Here is a 23,800-nt window from a genome sequence, read left to right as displayed (position 1 = left end):
GCCTCTTTAACTTTGAATTAGCATCGCCAAACTGTAGTTTCATATGACTTTGTAAAACTAATGGTTTGTACTGTGTTAATGGTACCTGTGGGATCTGCTGAGATCTGCACACATGCATATTTTACAGCTGTCAGCATCACTTTCCATCACCTGCAGGCCCTGTTTACACCTGGTGCTAAAATCCATCTTGAGTGTTCACAAGCGGTTGGTGAGACAGATTGCTCTTTAAACACGTATCGCAAAACTGTCTTCTGGAACCACTTCTCTGAATCTTGAAGAAGGTTTCAGATTTTCATTTTTATTTTGGACTACTGCAGTAATTTGTGACACTTTGGTTTATCCTTTCATCCACAGCATTCTTCACTGTAACTACACACTGATGTTTACAGAATTCACTTACCTGTCATGATTTTGCCAAGTACAATGCAATCCTGGATTAAGATGTTGATCCTGGAACATCATTTTTGTTGGAAAATGTAATCCATACCTATTCCCTACCCCTAAACCTCACCATAACTGTAAACTGTTCTTAAAATCAAAGGAGAATAACAATCATGTAGAAGTGCATAAACCTAACCGTAAGCCTAAACTTCAAAAACATGGTAAACATATCCCTTAATTCTGACTGGAAAGTTGTTCCAGGATCAACATACATACATATGTTAATCAAGGAACATGTCTTACTTTGTGAAATCAAACTGGTGGAATTCACTCTGCTAGTCTGTATTAGATGTGGAGACTTTTCTTCCTTCTTCAAGTTGCATACAGTACTTTCACCAATACACAGTTTATAGAACATCCAAAAAAAGAAAAAAAAAAGAAAAAGAAAAATAATGATTGTAATTATTCACCCTGTCATTCAAAATTTAGATGGCTATTTTCTTCAGTTGAAAAATAAAGATTTTTTTTTTTTGGCAGAAACTCCCTGATTTATCAAAGGTTGCCACAGTGGAATGAACCGCCAACTATTCCAGCATATGTTTTACGCAGCATTTGTGTGTATGGATGTTTCCCAGATATGGGTTGCAGCTGGAAGGGCATCCGCTACATATAAACATATGCTGGATAAGTTGGGGGTTCATTCCGCTGTGGCGACCCCAGATTAAAAAAGGCACTAAGCCGAAAAGAAAATGAAAAAAATTATGATAATACAATTTTTTTTAATTATTAAAAAAATTGGAGTTTATCATGGCAACTTTAATGTAATACAGTTTGGTACTTTTACCTTTGTCCCAACACCTTCAATCAAGTTTGGATTTTGGCCCTTTATAAAAAAAATGTTTGAGAGCCCCTGCTCCAATGCCATCTTTTTAGATGAGCATAAAATGCAGTGGCGTAGCGGACGGGCCCGCAGGGCACGCACCCCGGGGGGGGGGGGGGGGGGGGGGGCCCGCGTGATTAGGGGGCCCCGCGTCGTCGTGATTTTCAATAATTAAAAATCCACCGGCGAACGCAATAATCAAACTCTTGGGAACAACTGTGGTCGGAACCAAAGTTCACACGTCTGTGTTCTCTGAACACCTCTCAAGCGGTGGACTACTTCATTCTGATTGCTTGCCGCCAATGTTGCCAACTTAGCGACTTTGTCACTAGATTTAGCGACTTTTAAGACCCCCCTAGCGACAAATCTAGCGACTTTTTTGTGTTATTGGAGATTTTTTTTAGACTGTCATTTGTCCATACTGTACCGTCCCTACTCTTCTCAACGAGCTGCGTGTGATGCCGCCAGCTCCTCCCCCGCCTCACAGCACTGACAGGCGGCCCAGTCAGTCCTCGTACAGCAGCCTCTCCCACCTGCAGCCCGAGAGCAGATCACCCCTCTGCGTACCGATGACAAATGATTTAGCACAGGCAGTGTGAAGGTATTTCCCTTGTACAGTCAAACCGATGTACTTCTACTTTATTTTAACAATTTAATTGGACCGTTTATTCTTTTCTTGTTCACAATCACAGATATTAGTGACAGTTTCTGAACTTGTCTGAGTTTATTACATATGAGAGATTACTGCACATTCACTACACATCTATAATGACATACTGTATTCAAACAGCAATAAATTTAGTTAAATAAACATGCTTATATAAAGTGTAGTGCAATTATAAATGCCCCTTTATTAACCATAGGCTGTTATTGTCATTGACGTATGACGTATCCCCCCCCCCCCCCCCCCCCCCTTCATCAGGGATCCCTGCAGGGGGGCCTCTGCTTTTTGCGCTACGCCACTGATAAAATGATCATTTTTATCTGGCTCCCATAAGTAGGTTATATTAGAACATAGGGATGTAGCAATTCACGATACTAATCTCTTGGTACAATTTAATCACAATTTTAAACAAAATTATTTAAAACAAATTTAAGGTGAAGAGCCCTTTCAATGTTTACCTAAATGTCATTTTAGTTTGACGCCCCACTTTTTGCTCGCTGCTAATGTGCAGGTAAAGTAAGTAAACACAGCGCCGCCTCTGTTCAAAAAATGTATCGCGATTCATTCAACATTTCTACCGGTTTCTAATAGAACATTTTAAACATGTCAATGTATTTTAAACATACTTCTGATGCATACTAATAAATATGTTTATTATAAATATTGATTGGGGCAGCACGGTGGCGCAATGGGTAGCACGATCGGCAGACAGCAAGAAAGCCTCGGCTGGGTCAGTTGGCGCTTCTGTGTGGAGTTTGCATGTTCTCCTTGTGTTCACGTGGGCTTCCCCCACAAGTCCAAAGACATGCTATAGGTGAATTGGATAAGCTAAATTGTCCGTAGCGTATGAAAGTTTATGGGTGTTTCCCAGGGATGGGTTGCAGCTGTAAGTGCTTCCATTTCGTAAAACATATGCTGGATAAGTTGGCGTTTCCTTCCGCTGTGGTGACCCCTGATTAATAAAGGGACTGGGCTGAAAAGAAAATGAATGAATGAATGAATGAATATATGAATGACATATTAACAACAATCAAACCAGTGACTTTTCATTGCCTAGTCTATCAATTATGTCTACAGTAAAACTGATTAAAATGATTCATTCAAAAACGTTGTGTAACGAAGTGGCTAACACAGAGGGATCCATTTGCAGTATCCTTATTAAACACAGTTTAATAACAACAAGCACACAGATGTAGTGCGTGTGCGAACTCGCATCAATCACAGTAGTATAAGGTCGAAGGGCTGGCGGCTGGTAAACACAGGACGAGTATGCAGGCATGGGTCAGAGGCAGGCGGCGAATACCAAAGTCGGTATACAAGCTAGAGTTCAGGGCAGGCGACGTGGATCAGAGTCGGGATTCAGGCTGAGGTACAAGGCAGGCGCAGTGGCGTAGCAGACGGGGCCGCAGGGCCCCGCGTCGTTGCGATTTACAATAAACTCTTGGCAACAACTGTGGTCGGAACCAAAGTTCACACGTTTGTGTTCTCTGAACACCTCTCAAGCGGTGGACTACTTCATTCTGATTGTTCATACTTCATTCTGGTTGTTGCCAACCTAGCGACTTTGTCACTAGATTTAGCGACTTTTCAGACCCCCCAGCGACAAATCTGGCGACTTTTTTGTGTGTTATTGGAGATTTTTTTAGACTGTCATTTGTCCATACTGTACCGTCCCTACTCTTCTCAACGAACTGCGTGTGACGCCACCGGCCCCTCCCCTGCCTCACAGCACTGACAGGCAGCCCAGTCAGTCTTCGTACAGCAGCCTCTCCCACCTGCAGCCCGAGAGCAGATCACCCCTCTACGTACCGACGACAAATGATTTAGCACAGGCAGTGTGAAGGTATTTCCCTTGTACAGTCAAACCGATCTACTTCTACTTTATTTTAACAATTTAATTGGACCGTTTATTCTTTTCTTGTTCATAATCAAAGATATTAGTGACAGTTTCTGAACTTGTCTGAGTTTATTACATATGAGAGATTACTGCACATTCACTACATATCTATAATGACATACTGTATTCAAACAGCAATACATTTAGTTAAATAAACATGCTTATATAAAGTGTAGTGCAATTATAGATACCCCTTTATTAACCTTAGGCTGTTAAACAGAAACGGTAGAACGTGATGACGTCAGTGATATGCAAATTGACGTATGCCCCCCCCCCCTTCATCAGGGGGCCCCGTCAGCGATCCCTGCAGGGGGGCCTCTGCATTTTGCGCTACGCCACTGGGCAGGCGGCAGGCAGGACAAGGTCGATATCAAGGCAAGGTATGCAACGGGAAAGCAGGCAATGAAGAGAAACGCTCAGTAGTGTTAGCCGGGGCAGAACAAGACTTCACAATGATACGGAGTGTGTGCTGCTTATATGCGTGTGCCAGGTGATTGGGAAATGTGCTGCAGGTGTGAGTGCTAATCAGTCAGTGGATGATGTAATGTCAATAGTCCGGTGATGATGACCTCTGCTGGCCAGCGAGGGGAATGACTGGGACTGAGTCGGTGACACGTTGGTTCATTCAAAAGCAAATCAAGTGACTGTCCTTACAAGTTACTTCACCGAAATATTTGATTTCATATTACTGGAGCAGATTGCACACTGAACACGTTCAATTTGTCCTGTAACATTTTCAAAATATAAAAGACGCATTGTGTTTAGATTTGTTTCTAAGCAAGAATTTTGTCCTTTTGTTAGGCTAATTTTGTAAATGATCTTACGTAAAATGAATATCCTCATTATATTACATAAAACACTATATATAAACCCAAGAACTAGACATCCAGCCTAGTTGTCTCCATATATAACCACTTCTATATGCTAGGTCTCATTTAACCTAGTTACATAAGCAGCCCCTGTCCTCATTTTACTGGAGTATAGAGTGTCAAATTTAGTTCCTGTGTTTATGAATTACTAATATGTGCCCTGCAGGCATTCTTCTTCCCTCTATAGCCAGAAATGAACAAGAAATAGAAGTGAGAGACAGAAACAAAGAGGAGAACAAAGAGCCGCTGATTCACCACAAACAGTGATGCGATTTTTCGCACATCCTGTTTTTTTGACTGGATGTAGTCCCAGACTGTGGTCCTTTTAGTCGGTATATTTTGCATTAAGAGAACTGCTCTGGATGGCTTGAAATACCAAATTGCTCAGGGTTAAGTGTTTGAGTCAGGAGATGTGCTAGACTGCCACGTTGAGAAGTGCATTAGATTTCACATCACACATTTCGGACTCGATGAACTTGGCTTTCTTTCCTGTTTGTAAAACTCACTGAACACCTGGGCACCTTTTTCTAAATTCTGTGTAAATATAAAGGTTTTACTGACTACAAATGAAATGTTAACTTTCCACAAACACATTTGGCACATTAACTTTATGGCAGATTTGTAAAGGTTATATTTTTATCTTCCAATATTTTATTTCAGTAATAACATGCAACTGGATTCTTTGTCTTTTAGCTGTCTAAGCTTCCCTTTAATCATGTATTAGACGTTTAGTTCATACCCTTCCAACCCAGACTATGAAGACATTGAGGTTTCTCATAAATTCTTTTTGATGTTGTAAGGATTGTGTTCTCCGTGGCCTTGCCCTCCTCCTCAGCTGTGTTACTCCACACGCTCAAATCTAAGGTTTTCTGTCATAGATGCTCCCTTTGAAATGGATTTTCTTTGTGTAAAGAGCGGTAAGCACTCTTTTTCGCTGCAGGTCATGGAACAGGTGAGAGAACTAAAGCTTGTAAATATTTAGTCGTTTTAATCATTTTTAGCTGAAGTGAAGTGTATCAGTTAAGCACAACATGTTATGCTCAAGACTGAGTATTTTTAGCTGATTATGTAATATTTTAACGCTATCTCGCACCAATTTGTACATTTTTGATTTAGAGGCTAATTCGTATGCATTTATACAATTTCATTAATATTTTAGTATGATTTGCTCATCTCCTAATAAAGGTTGCCAGCAGGCACAGGATGTCAACATAGCATCAGATTGACGTTGTACCCTACAGTCATGGGCACAATAAATTTTGTTTGGAAATGAAAATGGGGTTGACGTCAAAACCTAACGTCAGTTTGATGTCAATGTCCAATGTTCAACCTACAATAAACCAAATATCAACGTCTAATGATGTCATGCTGTGTTCACACCAGACATGGCACGCTTAAACCACACTATTCACACGTAATTAAGGCGTGAACATTTCTCGCTTCATTCTTGCGTCAAATTCACTTCACAATAGATGCGAATTTGCATCATGGGCAGGGCTTCTGTCTGCCCAGTGACTAGCTTTGATACTAATGTTTTATGAAGGCTGATAAACAGTCTCGATTTGTTCACAGGAGTCCTCTAGATCAGGTGTTCTCAACCTTTTTCACTTCGAGGCCCACCTTTTTTTGAAGGTCTGAACTGATTGTCTAGAAAAAAAAAAAAATTTAAAGCATTATTTGTTTACAAAACAAAACATTATATTATATATATATATATATATATATATATATATATATATATATATATATATATATATATATATATATATATATATATATATATATATACACACACAACAGTTCTGTCTGGTTTTCAAATCTGATTGGCTGATAGCCGTGCGATATTCTGCAATATCAGAACTCCTACAGCCTCTTTACCCTTTGTGTATTACTCCGCCCACATACAACCAGCAAAAAGCAGACACTAAAGCTCTAAAGTTTAAAAGATGCACACTCAACTGTTTAACTGTCAGCTTATGATTTGAATCCGGAAGAATTCAAATCATAAAGAAAGGAAAGTAGTTCCTCATACAAAAGTATTTTTGAGACTCTCCATGTTTGATTTTGTTTTTATATACACAATTATGCCGTCAAACTGTTGTATAAATGCAATATCACACTCGTAGCAGTGCGATATGGCTGTATTTCGGCACTGGTGGGGGCACTAAGGCAACGCACGCCTCCCACCAGTGCCGATATACAGCCATATCGCACTGCTACTCATGTGATATTGCTCATATATATATATATATATATATATATATATATATATATATATATATATATATATATATATATATATATACACACACACACACAACAGTTCTGTCTGGTTCTCGAATCTCGAATACATGTGTGTGTGTGTGTGTGTGTGTGTAAAATACAGTAAAAACCCTCTAAATCTGTTGAAACACATCGATCTGAAGGTAGTGTGGTTTGTAGCTGATTACTGGAGTTTGCTGACTGGAACAGTGAACAGGTGTTCAGTACTGAAACACCACAGAGTCTCGCTAGATCCCCCTGTACGGTCAGTTATAAAACATTCCAAGACGTTAATTTAGACAACTATGAGGATATTTTAAAGTGTTCACACAAAGAGAGCACGCACAGTTTGTGAATCAACGGACTTGTGTGACTCTGATACAGTACAAGTCGCAGACGTGAGGCACGTGCGAGCTGGTTATTATAACTTGAATCATCGTTACCTTTACATTTGCATGACTGTTTTGTTATACAGTACAACTGAGAGCGTAGTCCCAGTTGATGAGCACCGGTTGGAAATTTAAGCCACAGTTATGTCTGTTAACAGTGAGGTTGTTTTTGCAGAGTCTGAAGTAGCCTTTTTAATCACAAAAAACAAGAAATGCCATTACTAAAATAATTTTAATTTGATAATTATAATATAATATTTAAGGAAATTTCATGGCCCACCTGCAGGATCGCAGAGGCCCACTAGTGGATCGATTTGTGCGAAACGGTTGAAAAGCACGTCAAACTCGCACTGCTTCCTTCGCAGGGATCGCATCATTTGTCTCGCCTTATTTGCTTGTATTGCACCAAAGGATGTCTTTTCACGTCTTTGCATTGACTTAACATGTAAATCACTCCAGCTTCATGCTTCATTCGTGTCTGGTGTGAACGTAGCATTACAGCTTGATGTTGTGTGAACGTTACCAGTATGACATCTATCCAATGTTGGATTTTGGTTGCCATAACTGATGAATAAATGTCAGCATTTGACGTCAATATGATGTTGGTTTAAGATGTTGGATATGTGTTGGATTTTGGTCATTTTCCAACACAACCTAAAATCAACCAAATTTTAACATCATTTGACATCCTTATTGGACTTCAAAGTAGGGTTGTTCTTAGACACCGGTTAGACATTGAATTTTGGTCGACTGATGTCACAACTTAAATCTAACCGAATATTAACACCTTATGACATTGTTTGCTTGCTGGGTTTGGTTTAGGGGTGGAGTTTGGTGCTATGAATGCTTTAAAAAATCTTACATTTTCCTACATCTTACATCTTTACTTAAAACTCACTTGTTTTCTGAATGTTACACTTCTAATTTGATAATCTGACCGCTTTGTTTGATCAACCTGTACTCTGCATATTTGTCTCTTAGGTCTTGTTTTGTTTTTCCAGTTTGTTGTATTTGACTTCTTGCATGTTTGTGAACCTAATGTTGTGTCTACTTGATTATTGTTTCTTTAATGCCTGTTCATACTATCTCTTTTTGTTACACTCATTGTAAAGTGTCCTTGAGCTCTGGAAAGTCTCTATATATAAATTAAATATATATATATATATATATATATATATATATATATATATATATATATATATATATATATAATTATTATTATTATTACAACTGAACTTGTATGAATTTTTAAGAATTATGGCAATTCGTCAACCGATTAAGTAAGTGATTTACAACTGTAAATTCAGACAAACGTAAAATAGGTACGATTCCCTGTGGGATCAGGCTGAATATTTTAAACAGATTACCTGTTATAAACAGGCACCTTGATGTCAAAGAATATCAAAAACACATCATAAAATGTGAATCGATTTGATGTCAACTGTTTACCTGGATTTCAAAACTACATCAAATTCACATCTGATATTGGCATTAAAAAACACATCAATCAGGACTGTAATTGATTTTTTTTTTTACTTCAATTTGATGTCATTTTGACATCAGGGAAGTCTACATGCATTGTAGGGACACAAAATCCAGTGTAAGTTTGTTATTAAGGATTTCAAATGAATAAAACATTTCTTATAAAACGATTGTTTTGTGTCATTATTTTGGTGGCCAAAGGGTCATCAGCGTGTGGATGTCAAATCTACATCAAGGTTCTGACATCAAATCGATCAGCATTTTGATGAGTTTTTTATGTGCTTTTTATGCCCTTTTGACATTTAGGCACACGCTGGTTACTGGACATCTTAATGTGACCCAAGACATTAGAAAATGTTTTCAAATTAATAAAGTAAAAAGAAAGCACTAGATTACTGCAGCAAATTACTTATTTTAATTTCTGTAGTGTACTTCATTTTAAAGTATACTTGACCATTACAAATTCAGTATTGTGACAAAAAAAATCACTTTTTATCAGTGTTTTTATCATTTTTGATTGCTTTAATAAACCTAACCTAACCCTAACTCAAAATATATAATATAATAAAATAATAAAATATATACTTGCAATATTATTTTATCCTATTACATTATCATTATATAATCAATGACCTAAATTGATCCTGAAGTGACAATAATAGAGGTCTAAACATAGACCTCTTGACTAAAACGAGGCTAACTTTAGGATTTCAGTGAAAACCATATAGATGGAAATATTCATTCATTTGGTTTTTTTTTTAGCTAGTTCCTTATTTTTCAGGGGTTGCCACAGCAGAATGAACCGCCAACTATTCCTGCATATGCTTTATGCAGCGGATGCTCTTCCAGCCTCAACACAGTACTGGGAAACACCCATTCACACACTCACTCATAGCCAATTTGGTTTATTCAATTCATGGTTTATTCAATAGAGCATGTCTGGACTGTGAGAGAAACTGGAGTACCCGGAGGAAACCCATGCAAACACAGGAAGAACATGCAAACTCCACACAGAATTGTAGACGTATATAGATTTATCAATTAAACAGAAATCAATAGCTACAAGTGTAAAGTCTGTGTAATCAGAATTTTTTGATTCTCACTGACAGCCCAATTTTAGCCTTGTTTTAGCAAATATTTATGCAATTAGATGTCTTTTAAATACCAAACTGCTTCGAGGGAATAGTTTTGTAAGATGAAAGTTAGTGTTTGAAAAAATAGTGTAACCATACATTTTACATTAAACTACATTAATGAAAAAAAAAAAACCCCACAATATTTTACCTGAAATTAGCTGAATCGAAAAACAGATATGATAATTATCTCACTCTAACCTTTTTGATAAAACCAATTTATTTAGAAATACTAATACACAGTCATACAGAATCATCTATTTTTACTCAACCCAGGCTCATTCTGAAAACATACCCTTATGTACATTTCTGGAGAGTGCCAAATATTTCCCAGGAGGTACGTTTTTTTTTTTTTTTTTGCAGTTTATGTTTTCACAAATTCACCAAAGGCTGCCGTGTAAACTCTTAAAAATTTCTTGCGGGTGCCATTCGCGCTTTCTCTTCTTGTGTAAATCCACCAGAGGCCGCTGTCGATTGATTGATTGACTGACTGACTGACCGACCAACCAACCACCCCCTTCCCTAAACCCGACCGATAGTGTTTTAAAATGCACTTATAGACCAGCACCCACCCACTTCTCTAAATCCAACCAACAGTGTTTTGAAAAGCAATCCAGAAAGAGAAAAGCCCTCGTGGCAGCCTGATTTTCATCACATTTTCAGATTTTACCACATTCTCACTTTGTTAATTACTTGTTTATTTAATTTTTTGACTTTTGTTTTAGTTTTACCTGCTTTCTGACTCGAACCCCCTTGTCACAGTCAACTCCGCTCTGCATCTCAAATCCTCCAACGTACGAAATGAGCCACCGGGCAAACTGGTAAAAGCAGAAAAGCCGTCCACACGGAGGTAAGTGATGCAGACATACATTCCTCTGGCTACACAATTTACGATCTCCAGAAATGTATATAGGGCTACATTTTCAGAATGTAAACACAATCTCAAGGCAATTTGTAACTTTTTGATTTAGAGGCTAATTCGTTTGAATTCGTACAATCTAATTCGTACAATTTAGTACGATTTACTCATCACCCAATGACAGTTGGGGTTAGGTGCCACGCCTCCTTTTTAAAATCGTATATTTTCGAACGACTGAACTCGTACAAATTCGTACGAATTAGCCACTAAACTGACAAAACGTAAAATACTTATGTTTCCTTGTGAGATCAGGCTGGAATGGACCTTTGTTGTTTTTACTTCTATTGCTTTTTTTTAATTTGTACTTTCAACTAAAATAATTTGCAGATGAAACAGTTCAAAACATACTTATTTCAGCATAACCCATCAGTTTAATTTCCAGTCTTTGCCATATACAGTATATTTAGTGCACAACAGCACTGCACTTTAGAAAATTACCTTAACTATCACCTTCCACACTTACTTTATTACAGCACAGCTATTCGTCCTCTTTAAAAAGGCATCCCCTACTTCCCTATACAATGCATCACTGTCATAGAACACACCATATTGCGTTATGCATGTGCTGTTCATTATTTGAACGAGGATTTATGGGAGACCAAACACAATTATGCACTGATTGTCTAACTTCTAAGAAAATCAGAGCAGCAAACCTTGTGTGTTCATCCCTGCCTCTCTGCATTGAATTAGATTAGAGTCTATTGGTTGCAGACGGTGTTACAAATGCGTGTCAGCTTTCTGGACCCTCAAATCTGCACTTAGCCATCGTGACAGTGTACGAGAGGGATGCTTTTATTTTAAAACCGGAAAAGGGGTTGTTGTTTGAATCCTAATGCGACTGAAGCGCTTTTCTCCACATGGGGTGTGAGGAGAATTTATTTTTCCCAGAACTGGGTGTGAGGAAATACACGCTCTTGGAAAACATGCTCTCAGTTTCTCTTTGATTTAAATACCAGCAAATTCGCATGTCTGCCCGAATTGAATTGTCTTCGGAGACCTTGAAGGCTGACAGGCAAACGCGTGTAACAAGTTGTAGAGCAATTTGCCTTGCTTGGTTTGAGTTCTCAGTGGTGCGATTACTCCTTCTGACAGGTCCAAATAAAGACAGATTGAATACACGTGCTTGAACTGAATCACATGACTCCAACCGTCCAATCCGACGCCATGAATGTGAAGCGTTCAGAACTTTAGAAAGTGTTGAATTTAATAAAACCCAATAAGTAGCATCTTTCCAAACCGACCCCTTTAGCTGCGAAAAATTGCATTTCAGATCTGACATTTGAGTGGCACAATAAGCAAATTGCCGTTTATATTACTGCTGAACCAAAGTGTTTCACAAAGATTGAAATGCAGAGCCGCGGCTCCGACCAAATTGGTGTGGAGTTTGATGTGTGACCGTCCTCTTTTATTCCTTGTCAAACGCATCGGCCTTCCTCTTATGCCTCAGTACGTCCGCTGACACCTCGCGTTTTGTTGTTTTCCCATCCACAGCCGAGAATCTCCTCAGTCAATATAATTCCCTTTTAACCCCGCGCTCGCAATATCTGAGCATCTAAATCAATTGTCGGATCATCTGATAAGAATGTAATCAGATCTCTCAGAATCGGGCTCGGAAAAAAGACAATGCCCTTGAAGAGAAAGTAATTGCGGAGGAATGTCTGGCAGAAGTATGATTGATGTGGGTATTGTGCTTTTGTTGATAACTAGCAGATTGAAGAGCGGATAACAGCCAGTGTTGACACTTCTCTTTCAACAAAGCGACGGCGTCCCACTTTCCTTCTCAATATATAGCATGTTCAAACTACTTCTGCAACTTTTAAAAAACATTGCGTGACTTCTGTTTTACCTGGGTTTTGTTTAGTTGAAAAACTGACGGGCAGCTTTGGGAGTCTCCTAAGTAGGTCTTGGAAAAAATGGATTTTTGAGAAAGCTATAATGGGGAAGCTGAGGTAAACAGACTTCTGCCCAATTACAGAGCGAGTGACTAGACTTAATAAAACTCTCATATAGAGCATTGATCTCTCCGGGCAAAGGTGAATGCCTTACAGTCTGGCTGAGAACAGGCGACAGATGTGTTCTCTAATATGTAATAGAATAAATATCCAGCAAGGTCTTCGGGGAAGGGGGTTGCGTCTGTAACAGACTCCTTATGGTGTCGTTAATTATTTTTTGGCACTTACAAAGAGTAAATGCTTACAGTGAGATAATTTCTAGAAAAAGATTAAAAATATTCTTCAAAAAGTGTTTGTCGAGCACCATAAATGCAATCCAATAAAAGTGTAACGGATTAGAGTTGATCCGTGATTCGTACGGTTCACAATCCACAGTTCGGAACGCACGTGACCTGCAGATTGATACCTTAACTTGCAGATTAATCCTAAATTTGTAACAATCGCAGAGACACATCATTCAAATCACATGTATGAAAGGATTTAGGCTTTCCCTGTGAAATATAATGATGATGGAAGAAGAAGTAGTGGCGATGCAGTGAAGCAGTAGGTAGTGCTGTCGCCTCATAGCAAGAAGGTCGCTGGTTCGAGCCACGGCTGGGTCAATTGGTGTTTCTGTGTGGAGTTTGCATGTTCTCCCTATGTTCGTGTGGGTTTCCTCCGAGTGCTCCGGTTTCCCCCACAGTCCAAAGACATGCAGTACAGGTGAATTGGGTAGCCTAATTGTCCGTAGTGTATGAGTGTGAATGAGTGTGTATGGACGTTTTCCAGAGATGGGTTGCAGCTGGAAGGGCTTCCTCTGTGTAAAAAAACATGTGCTGGAGAAGTTGGCGGTTCATTCCCTTGATTAATAAAGGGACTAAGCCGAAATGAAAATGAATGACTGAATGAAAAAGTTGTGGTGGGTTATTTGGGATGTGGTGGGTTTCTTAGGTTATTACTTGTTTAGCCTGCATTAATGCATTCAGTGTAAGCTGCACAATTACTCATTAAAAGTTTGGGATCTCAACACCTACACAACGTAAATTATAAATCATAGTGATTTGCATATTTTTATTAATCCTTAGGGATTCAGTCTTTAGTGTTATGAGTTAGTTATGAAGTTACAAACAGTCAAATAATACAGAAGTACTGGGATAACATTCACATAAAACCATTGATGCTTATGGTAAAGATTAAAGTCACGGTCATATGCATTTAATTTATGGCTTAAAATTGAAAGATGTAGGCAGCAACTACATTATTTAACCAATAGGTGGCGAGAATCAGCCATCAAAAATATGCCACTGAATAATTCTTCAGAAGTTATCCATCTAGCAATGAAGTATAAAGCTTGATGCTTGTTTAACTGAATCATTTATTAAAAATGACACTAAAATAAATTTGGCTTGTACAAATTAAGATGTTAGATTTCTATATTTAGCATTATCAGCAAAAGTAGTAGTAACAGTGAATTTTTCACTGCACTAAATATTTTACAATTCATTTTTATTCAGCTAATTATTTCTTCACTTCTATTTTTTAATAATATTACAGGTTCTAAGGGCGATGCGGTGGCACAGTAGGTAGTGCTATCGCCTTGCAGCAAGAAGGTCACTGGTTCCAGCCTCGGCTGGGCCACTGTATGGTGTTTGCATTTTCTCCCAGCGTTCGCGTGGGTTTCCTCTGGGTGCTCCGGTTTCCACCACAAGTCCAAAGACATGCGGTACAGGTGAATTGGGTAAGCTAAGTTGTTCAGAGTGTATGTGTGTGAATGCATGTCAATGGATGTTTTCCCAGTGACAGCTGGAAGAAATCTGCTGCGTAAAAACGTGCTGGATAAGTTGGTGGTTCATTCCGCTGTGGTGACCCCAGGTTAATAAAGGGACTAAGCCGATAATAAAATGAATAATTGGATTACAGGTTCTAAGTTCTGTTTGTTAAAACCAATAGTTTCTTGCAGTAATGTCTTTGTAATAAATAGAAAGCAAATCACATTATTACAGTCCGATCCGTGACTAAGAAACAATAATCTAGATCTATTTATTTTAACAAATCAATATAAATTATGCCATATACTGCAATGGTTTATAAAGTAAAATTGCTTTCTGATATCTACATGGCTTTGGTAAGTTAAAAAAAAATCTCCAGAAAGTGATTTATAAGCTCTTTTATCACTCCATGAAATACCCATAGAATTAGAAGGTCCACGATTGACCATATAAAGCTCACACACACAGAGCATAATGTACGCTGTACACTGACAAATATAAACCCAATCAGAGTAATGTTAACCTGTTTTGCTCACTAGATCTTTTGTGGTTAAAGACTAAATTATCATTAAACTTGGCAAAGAGAGTGATAGAGATGTATCTCATTGTATTTTGAAACTACAGTCAAAGAAAACACAGCCAGGAATTAATATCAACCTCTGCATGAACACATGATATTGGAGCTAATTGATTTGACATTATTCAGCAGTCTACATGTGTTTGTTGAAACACACATCAAATTTATCAATAAACACGATAAATTAACAAATAATGTAACTAAACATACCTTATGCCTCTTTAGAGTGGAGATTAATAAATGTATAATTTGTAAATCTAGCATTATGTGTCCTCAGGCCAGTTTGAATGTGTTTTGTGCTGTCCTTGCCCAGTAAAACACCGAAACGGGGCTTGCGTTTTCAAAATAAAAGTCTTGCATACATAGTAAGTGAATTATGTGCCAAAAAATAACTACAAAAGGAAAATAATTGTTGTCTCATTAGAAAACGTTGTTGCTTATCAAACACAGCCTGAGGTGTGCATATTAATGATCACAGAGTTTTTTTTTTTATCTCAGAGCTTGATGACATGGCTGCTTGTCAGGTCCGGATGAACGACCCAAATTAAGCTGCAGTCACACTGGACTTTTCTCCCCATAGACTTCCATTTAATAGTAATTGATGCGACTACTTTAAAAATTGTGCAGTCTGAACTTGGCATGTTTTACACTGTCTTTTATTCTCTAAAAATAACCTGCTTATGAGAGTTGTTCTTTGGATGTTTCACACTGTGGATTATCACGCAGTAAACAATGCAAAATGTTTTCACCTTTGCAAACTCACCACTCAAAACAGTGACTCACAGCCCTTCTCCACAATATTTGCTAGATGAACTGTACACTACAAACCTGAAACACACAGCTTTTTGGCAGCTTCATTCTGTACCGCATGGATGAACCTCAGGAATAACAGAAAATCTTCATTCACCTGAAATATACACATTATTATTACTTGCTACATAGACTACGCATTATGCATAAATCATCATTCAGATTGTAAAGTGGTGCCTCAGAGGTCTTTTGGAACACAGTTAAAGAATTTATAAATAAAATTCAGTCATGCAAAATGTTGTTTTTCTCTCGCTCTTCATTTTCTGGAAGACATTTTTTTAGTCCCTCAGCCCTACAGGGTTTCTCTAATTAAATTTGCTCTCTAATGAACAAGCTGATGTATATGCTTTTTTTATTTTTAACCAAAAGAAGATACAAAGCAATTTTCTGTTAGAGTAAGATGTTAAAGACGCCTCAGAATTCAAAAACATTCAATTACATACTACAGGAAAATGCTCATGTAGAAAGATAATTCGCAAACATATTTTGAGTACATTTAAATATGATGTTAAGTCAACATGGTGGCTCAGTGGTTAGCACTGTCGCCTCACTGCAAGAAGGTTGCCAGTTCGAGTCCCTTCTGGGCCAGTTGGCATTTCTGTGTGGAGTTTGCATGTTCTCCCCGTGTTGGTGTGGGTTTTACTCCAGGTGCTCCGGTTTCCCCCACAAGTACACAGACATGTGCTATAAATGAATTGAATAAGCTAACTTGTCCATAGTGTATGTGTGTGAATAAGTGTTTTCCAGTACTGGGTTGCAGCTGGAAGGGCATCTGCTGTGTAAAACACATGCTGGATAATTTGGCGGTTCATTGCACCGTGGCACCTTCTGATGAATAAAGGGACTAAATAAAGTGAATTAATTGAATAAAAAGATGCCGCACTGGGCGATCACCCATATTGCCATTGCCTAAATCCGCCACTGTCTATACATATAAAAATAAGAAGAGTAAATTGATGATTGAAAGAAGAGTGAAATGATTTCATTCCGACTTTAAGATAATCGGTATGCTGGAATCATTATAAGGAATCAGACATACTGAGAATGCAGGGATAAAAACTTATTAAATAAACAGGCCTGATATTTTCAGTGTATTTGCTTGGTGATATGAGGCCATAATATTTAGCAACATTAAATTGAGCCTTAGAGTAAGACAAATCAAAAAGGACATTGTAGATGAAAATTTGTTGTCGATTTTAAATCAAGAAAGGCTTTTGACAATTAATTGATTTGCAGTTTTGACTTGTTTCTTTGATGTTCTTTTGACATCAATGTGCCCCCTAGGTTCTGCCCGTCAGACTGTTGTATTAATTGTGCACCAAAAAATAACTCTAGACCTTGATATTGTGGAGAGGAGACAGAGTGATGAAGCCAATAAGGACATGGGGATGGTTAAGAGGTCATGATGGACAGAGGCCAGCGGGCAAATTTGTCCAGGATGCCGGGGTTGAATCCCTACTCTTTTTCAAAGGACATTCTGGGATTTTTAATGACCACAGAGATTCAGGACCTCGGCTTAATGCCTCATCCGAAAGACGGTGCTCACTGAGCAGTATAGAGTCCCCGTCACTATACTGGAGCATTAGAACCCACATATACCGCAGGTTGGGCGCCCCCTGCTGGCCTCACTAACACCACTTTAGGCAGTAACCTAGCTTTCCCATGTGTTCCCCCATCCAGGTACTCACCGGACGCAGCCCTGTACAGCTCCAGTGGGCGACCATGAGAGAGTTGCAGAGAGTCTCTCCACACCACCACCAGTGTGCAGCATCCAACAGGACAATGACGCCAGTCCACTTACCACATACCAGATACTGGTGGATTAAAGAGACAGCAATAGAGTGCCATGGAATTTTTAATGCCCACAGAAAGATGGTGCTCACTGACAGTATAGTGTCCCCTTCACTTTTACTGGGGCATTAGGACTCACACAGACCAAAAGATTGAGTATCCCCTGCTGGTCACGACTTCCAACAGTAACCCAGTTTTCCCATGTGGTCTTCCATCTAGGTACTGACCAGGCTCAGCCCTGCTTAGCTTCAGTGAGTAGCCGGTCTTGGGCTGCAGGGTGATATGGCTGTGGCTATGGCAGCTGGTAGCACGAAAAGAAACAAAAGCCATCAACAGCGTCATACTACCCCATTTGTCTTAAAGAAGAAAATGCAGCCTATACATAGCTCTGGCTACATAATGTGCAATCTCCAGAAATATATACAGGGGTACGTTTTCCCAATGAGCCTGTGTTAAAAAAATGCCTGCATTATCAAAATTCAAAATGGTGGAAAAAATCAAAATGGCTGAAAGAATATGAGGGGACATTTTAAAAATTGGGCATGAAGAATATTAAGAGGATCATCATGCTGGCATTATTATAACAAATCATACTGAGAAAGCAGGAATAATACAAAAAAATAAATAAACAGACATGTTTTCAGGGTTGCTTTGCGAGCATATAACAACATCAACTTTAGCTTCAAAGTTAGAGTAAGACACGTCAGAAAGGACATTGTAGAAAAGACTTATTAGGCCAGCGATGATTAATTTAGAAACGCCTGTGTGTGCTGTTGTGCGGGTGTTTTGTAGAGTAGTTTTCTAATCCCCTTGAGTTGAAAAAAGGCAGCATGTGACCCATTAACCGTAGTCAACCTAATTCTCGTTTTTCTCAGGCAATAGTGTGAGCGTCCTTCTTTCTGTCTGCAGGGACCACAATAACGAAGACCAAAGGGCCAGTGAAACAGTTTTTGCATATGGTCCTTTGGGCTTGACTGAGATTAGAGAAATTAGAATATTCCTAATGTTGGCCAGTAACCCCTCAGTGTCTATGGGGAAATCAATACAGTTACAAAACAGACTAGGGTCTCAAATTAGGCCTCCCTTGGCAGCGGTGGGAAATCTGCTTTGACGGGTGGCTTCATGCTAAGTGCACAGCCTTATGAACTTGACTTCAACTTGCTCCGCTAACTTCATATGTTTGCGTTCTGACTTTCTTTAGAGAAAGACAAGGATAGAGGAAAAGAGGACAAGAAGTTCTAACTACCAATTAGGAAGCAATAAAAACATCTCTCCCTTGTCAATTTGTATAATTAGCATTATCGCACACTGTGATTTTCATGCCTAGCTTGTTTCTCCCCACATTGTTCATCGGCATGATGGATGTAGGATGGATGTGGCATGATGGATGCATCTTGCCTACTCATTTCCCTGATGTCACAGGGTTAACAGCTTTTCTAGAGATTTCTCTCCAGATAACACGTGCTTCCTGCTGTGGAGATAATACATGCAAAGTATCAGTTCAACAGCATTGGGTCTCCTCTTGTTCTCTTCATATACATTTTATGTGTTCGTTTTCTTTAGATCAACCCCAGACTGAAGATACCAGAGTTAATTGCGAAACAGTTCAATTGTATGTAATTAAATTGTCTTTTAAAGTGTATGAAATGTACCACATCCACAGAGACTATGTATTTAGCAGCGTGTGATAACATCCACTTTACCGTATATATGCAGGTGAGTCTACATACAACATCAGAATACAAATCAATATTCTTTATTTCACATACATGTATTTTTTCTTTTACTTTGAACTGTTTACAATCTAAATGATTCAACAACAAAATGAGAAACTACCACAACAAAGTCAGAATTTCTTACTAGAGAAGGAAATAAAAGTAATGATGAAAAAACATAATGGTAGCTTGGATGGAAATGGAGACATTTTGTATCTTGTACCAGATAAGGGGTTAGAGTCACAGAAATGGACAAGTGCACAACCGAAACATGGCCTGTGTTAATTTATGCGTACACTTGGATTAAAATCATAGTTAAAATAAAATGAATTTTAAACCATTCGAAAATCTTCACATTGTATTATTGAGTTTGAACGCAAAGGCCTTTGTTAATAAATAATCTCTCTTTTTTTTTCATCCCAGATAATAAACAAATATAATATTCTTCAGATCAGGAGAATAAATCGGGGTAGACAAACGGCGCACACACGTGTTCCTCGGAGTAACATTTCACACCTGCTTAAGCCCTTTGTCCTCCGTTCTCAAACAGTTTGAGTAGTGAGACGATGGCTTGGTCGTACGGTATCTCCTTCGAAACATGGGAAATGTAAATTTTGGCGTTCATTGCATTTCGTGAACAATGCAACAAAAGAAAGTGTTTATACATGTTAACATACACATACATAACTGAGCATTACGTACATATATGCAGGATAATGAGGGAGAGAACAGATTCCCGATCATCTGTTGGTCGCAGTGAGAAAGCATGTGCGAGCCTCGGCAAATAAGAGAGTAATACTTGAATTTTACAAATCGGTTCTGTACACAATTTGTGTTGGAGTGTTGGTGAACATCCCCTCCTTCCGAGAGGGTTTCATATAAATTCGAAAATGGTTCATTATTGACACATATTATTCCCTTTGTGTATCCAGTGAAGTCAAACTGAACCAAAACCTGGATTGAATCTTAGGGACTGTGGACTTTCCTGGCATTGAGTTCTGTTTCCAGGTACAAATTGTTAAACAAAGATCATTGTAAATTCCCTCTGGTATTCCTTTAAATGTCTTAAATCATTTTCATGTTAAAGCGCCGTGGCCCAGCACCCTGGTCCACCTCCTCACCAGAGGTCCCATTGGACTTGGAGCGTGGCACATACTCAATATCAATGTTGTTTTTATGTTTGCCTTTTCCTCGACTCCACACAAACAGGAGCAGGAAGCAGAAAAGAACCACTCCTAGGAATGTAAAACAGCCCATGGCTGTAGAAACTAAGATAGTCTTTAGATCCAGGCCAAAGGTCACATTAGGGAGGTTGGTGCCGTTGGCAGTGGCATTGCTTGTATCCGTGTAATGCTGGGTCCTGTTGGCATACAGCGAGCCCAGACTTTTCACTGACAGTGATACCATAAGTGTGTCATTACCTGCACTGTTGGAGGCCGTGCATACATACACACCGCCATCCTGAACTTCCACCGCCTTAATATCCAATGAGCCGTTGTTGTGGACCATCACTCTGCCGTGGTTCCTGTTGTTCAGCTGTACCTTACGTGGGGAGACCCAAGAAATAGTGGGCCGTGGGGTTCCCTCCGCAGTGCAGTTCAAATGGGCAGACTGTCCCTCCTCCACAGACACAGACTGAGTCCGATTTCGACGGATCTTGGGCTTGGTGCAGGTCACATAGTTGGACAGAAGAGCTTCTTTGAACTCCTTGGATTGCCGTCTTTGGCTGCCCTCCGGACTGCTGCACTCAGGCTGGGTGTCACCAAAGGAGATGGAATGGTGCCTCTGGAGCAACCACATGAGTCGACAGTCACACACCAGAGGGTTGTTGTTGATCAACAGCACCTGTAGTGCCTCCGGAGCATGAAATGCCCCCTTCTCCAGGGTGTCAAGGCGGTTGTGGGAGATGTTTAGCAAGCGGAGCCAGCGGATGCCCTGGAAAGCGTAGGGTTCGATGGACACCAGATGAGATCCAGCTAACCTCAATTCACGCAGTCGCACCAGGTTCTGAAGCAGGCCACCTTCCACTGTTCGGATGCGACTGTAGGAGAGGTTAAGGTGCGTGAGGTAAGGCAGGTGGTGGAGAGCCTGATAGGGGAAAGTGGACAAGTTGGTGTTGGTGACAGAAAGCGTGGTGAGATTGAGGCCATGCAGAGAATTGGCGGGGAACACATCTAGAGATGGCCAGTTGTCGATCTCTAGGTGACGGAGGTGGAATAGCTTTTTGAAGGAGTAGGGGTGGAGAGTGCTGATAGTGAGGTAGCGCATATGCAGGCTCACCAGGTTGTGCAGGTGGGACAGGGCATCTGTGGGCACCACCGTTAAGTTACAGCGCTCCAGTGTCAGGCTCTCCAGAGACAACAGTCCACTGAAAGCCCGATGGGAGATGTAAACCAGCTCGTTGTCTCCAACATCCAATGACCTGAGGTTGCGCAGGTCCTGGAACATATAGTCCACCAGAATGACAACCTTATTGTCGCTGATATCCAGGTTTGTTAGATTGGAGAGGCCGGTGAAGACGCCTAGAGAGAGGAGCTTGATGCGGTTGCTCTTTAAGCTCAACGAGTGGAGGCTGTAGAGCGAGTTGAAGGCTCCAGGCTCAACATAGGCAATAATGTTTCCACTCAGGTCCAGTTCTTCTATGTGTGGATAGGCAGCAAAGTCATCAGGGTTGACAGCCTGAATGCGATTCTTGCTGAGATCAAGGATCCTCGTCTCGAGTGGGACTCCATCGGGAATGGCGGTGTAGCGCTTGCGGTGGCAGATGACAGATCGGCTCTGGGCGGAGCACTCGCAGCGGGAGGGGCAGGCCAGGGTGGAGCCCACGAACACGGCCACCAGGGCCAGCCCCAGCAAAGGCTGCCAGCAAGACACGGCTGTGTGCAGCATGACTCGACTCAAACAGTCCACCATACTGTCATGGCTCTGAAAGAAACAGAAAGACCAAAGGTTAGAATATGAACAGAGACATCTTGATTTAACACATCTCATCAGGTTACATTATCAATGAAAGATTCACCATTAGTAGTTGGTATCTTTAAATGTAAAACAAAGGGTCGTCTAGAACAGCAGGAGAGGCCACTGAATGGACTTGATATGAATTTGTTTGTACTGCACATAAAGAAGGAGCTGAAGATTGGTGCACATACAAATGAACATCGCCTCAGTTCTTGCTTGTGGGTTTGTATGTGCATGGATTGATTCTTTATTGTTTGCACATGAATTCACAGCCCTATGGGTGTCCTGCTGTTTTTCTTTCTCAGTCGGTTCAGTACTGTTGAAGATTCATACATTCTCACCATTATATTTCTGTTGTTTTGTGGTTTACTAAAGAGGCTTATTCCAACTTAACCTGTTTTCTCAAAAACTGTATTACTTAAAACTGCTGTTCCAAGCAATTGATAAACACATATTCATCAAATGCTAATTTAATTGTAATCATCCACAAAACATTACTTATGGAACAAATATTACAGAAATAAGTTAACTTAAAGGGCACCTATGGTAAAAAATCTACTTTTCAAGCTGTTTGGACAGATCTGTGTGTTGGTATAGTGTATAGACCGTCATACTGGGGTGATATGAACACACCCAGTCCTTATTTTTCAATTGAACTGCAAAAAAAAGGGTCGGCCAATTGGAGCTGTTTTCAAATCGATCGTACCATTACGTAGGTGTGCGATACCCCCGCCCACCGAATTGATTGACAGCTGCGCGCATTAACATGTTCCGGTAGTCGTGTGTATATGTCAACAAGACCAGACAGACATACGCAAAGCAACCGGGAATAAAAGCTCTGTTCTGTTCGCTAGGATCAGCAATCATCATCAAATGTGATTAAGAGTAAGTTTCACATGTTTAAAGTGTTTTAAAACAGAGTATGTGTGTAATTAATTACAGCGTTTTACTTCAGCTTTACTTCATCAGCACAGCCACGTGTGAGAACAATTATAAAAGAAGACGCTTCAATCCCAGTTTGTGGAAGTTAAATCAGGTTTATTTTGTACATTAGCATAACAGATGTCATCTGTGGTGTGTGTGTGTGTGTGTGTGTGTGTGTGTGTGTGTGTGTGTGTGTGTGTGTGTGTGTGTGTGCGTGCGTGCGTGCGTGCGTGCGTGCGTGCGTGCGTGTGTGTGTGTGCGCGCGCGCGTTAACTTTGTAACGATATTGTGTGTGACTCATCAATGCAACTTCACAATACTGATTAGTACGGTTAGTTCTTACTGTAGTATCTCACAAACGCTACGTGAGACCTTCTTCCTTTAAGTCTGTCTGTTGTCTGACGCAGTTGAGGGAGGAGACATGTAGTGGGCGAGAAAGTGGGCGGGAA

General features: G+C 39.8%; 1 protein-coding gene and 1 long non-coding RNA gene across 8 annotated transcripts in view; one reads left to right on the top strand and one right to left on the bottom strand.

The window, feature by feature from the left end:
* Window positions 1-1,530: 1,530 nt before the first annotated feature.
* Window positions 1,531-19,812, top strand: LOC141377592 (uncharacterized). Of its 2 annotated transcripts, XR_012389969.1 has the most exons (4): window positions 1,531-1,862; window positions 10,683-10,807; window positions 14,362-14,545; window positions 17,644-19,812. It is a non-coding gene; the product is annotated as an uncharacterized lncRNA (long non-coding RNA). The 2 variants fall into 2 exon arrangements; XR_012389970.1 differs by lacking the exon at window positions 10,683-10,807 and having other exon boundaries at window positions 1,539-1,862.
* Window positions 19,497-23,800, bottom strand: part of si:ch211-170a17.1 — an 829,907-nt gene continuing 825,603 nt past the window's right edge. For all 6 annotated transcript variants that reach the window (XM_073922203.1, XM_073922202.1, XM_073922204.1 and 3 more), the window contains one exon: window positions 19,497-22,394. In XM_073922203.1, coding sequence (XP_073778304.1) covers window positions 20,535-22,382 — 1,848 coding nt within the window. In that variant the 5' untranslated portion in view covers window positions 22,383-22,394 and the 3' untranslated portion in view covers window positions 19,497-20,534. The remainder of the gene's footprint in view (window positions 22,395-23,800) is intronic.

The sequence above is a fragment of the Danio rerio genome, chromosome 14, assembly GCF_049306965.1.
Source record: "Danio rerio strain Tuebingen ecotype United States chromosome 14, GRCz12tu, whole genome shotgun sequence".
NCBI lineage: Eukaryota > Metazoa > Chordata > Actinopteri > Cypriniformes > Danionidae > Danio > Danio rerio.
The sequence above is the reverse complement of the archived record's forward strand: the minus strand, read 5'-3'. Positions and strand labels throughout refer to the sequence as shown.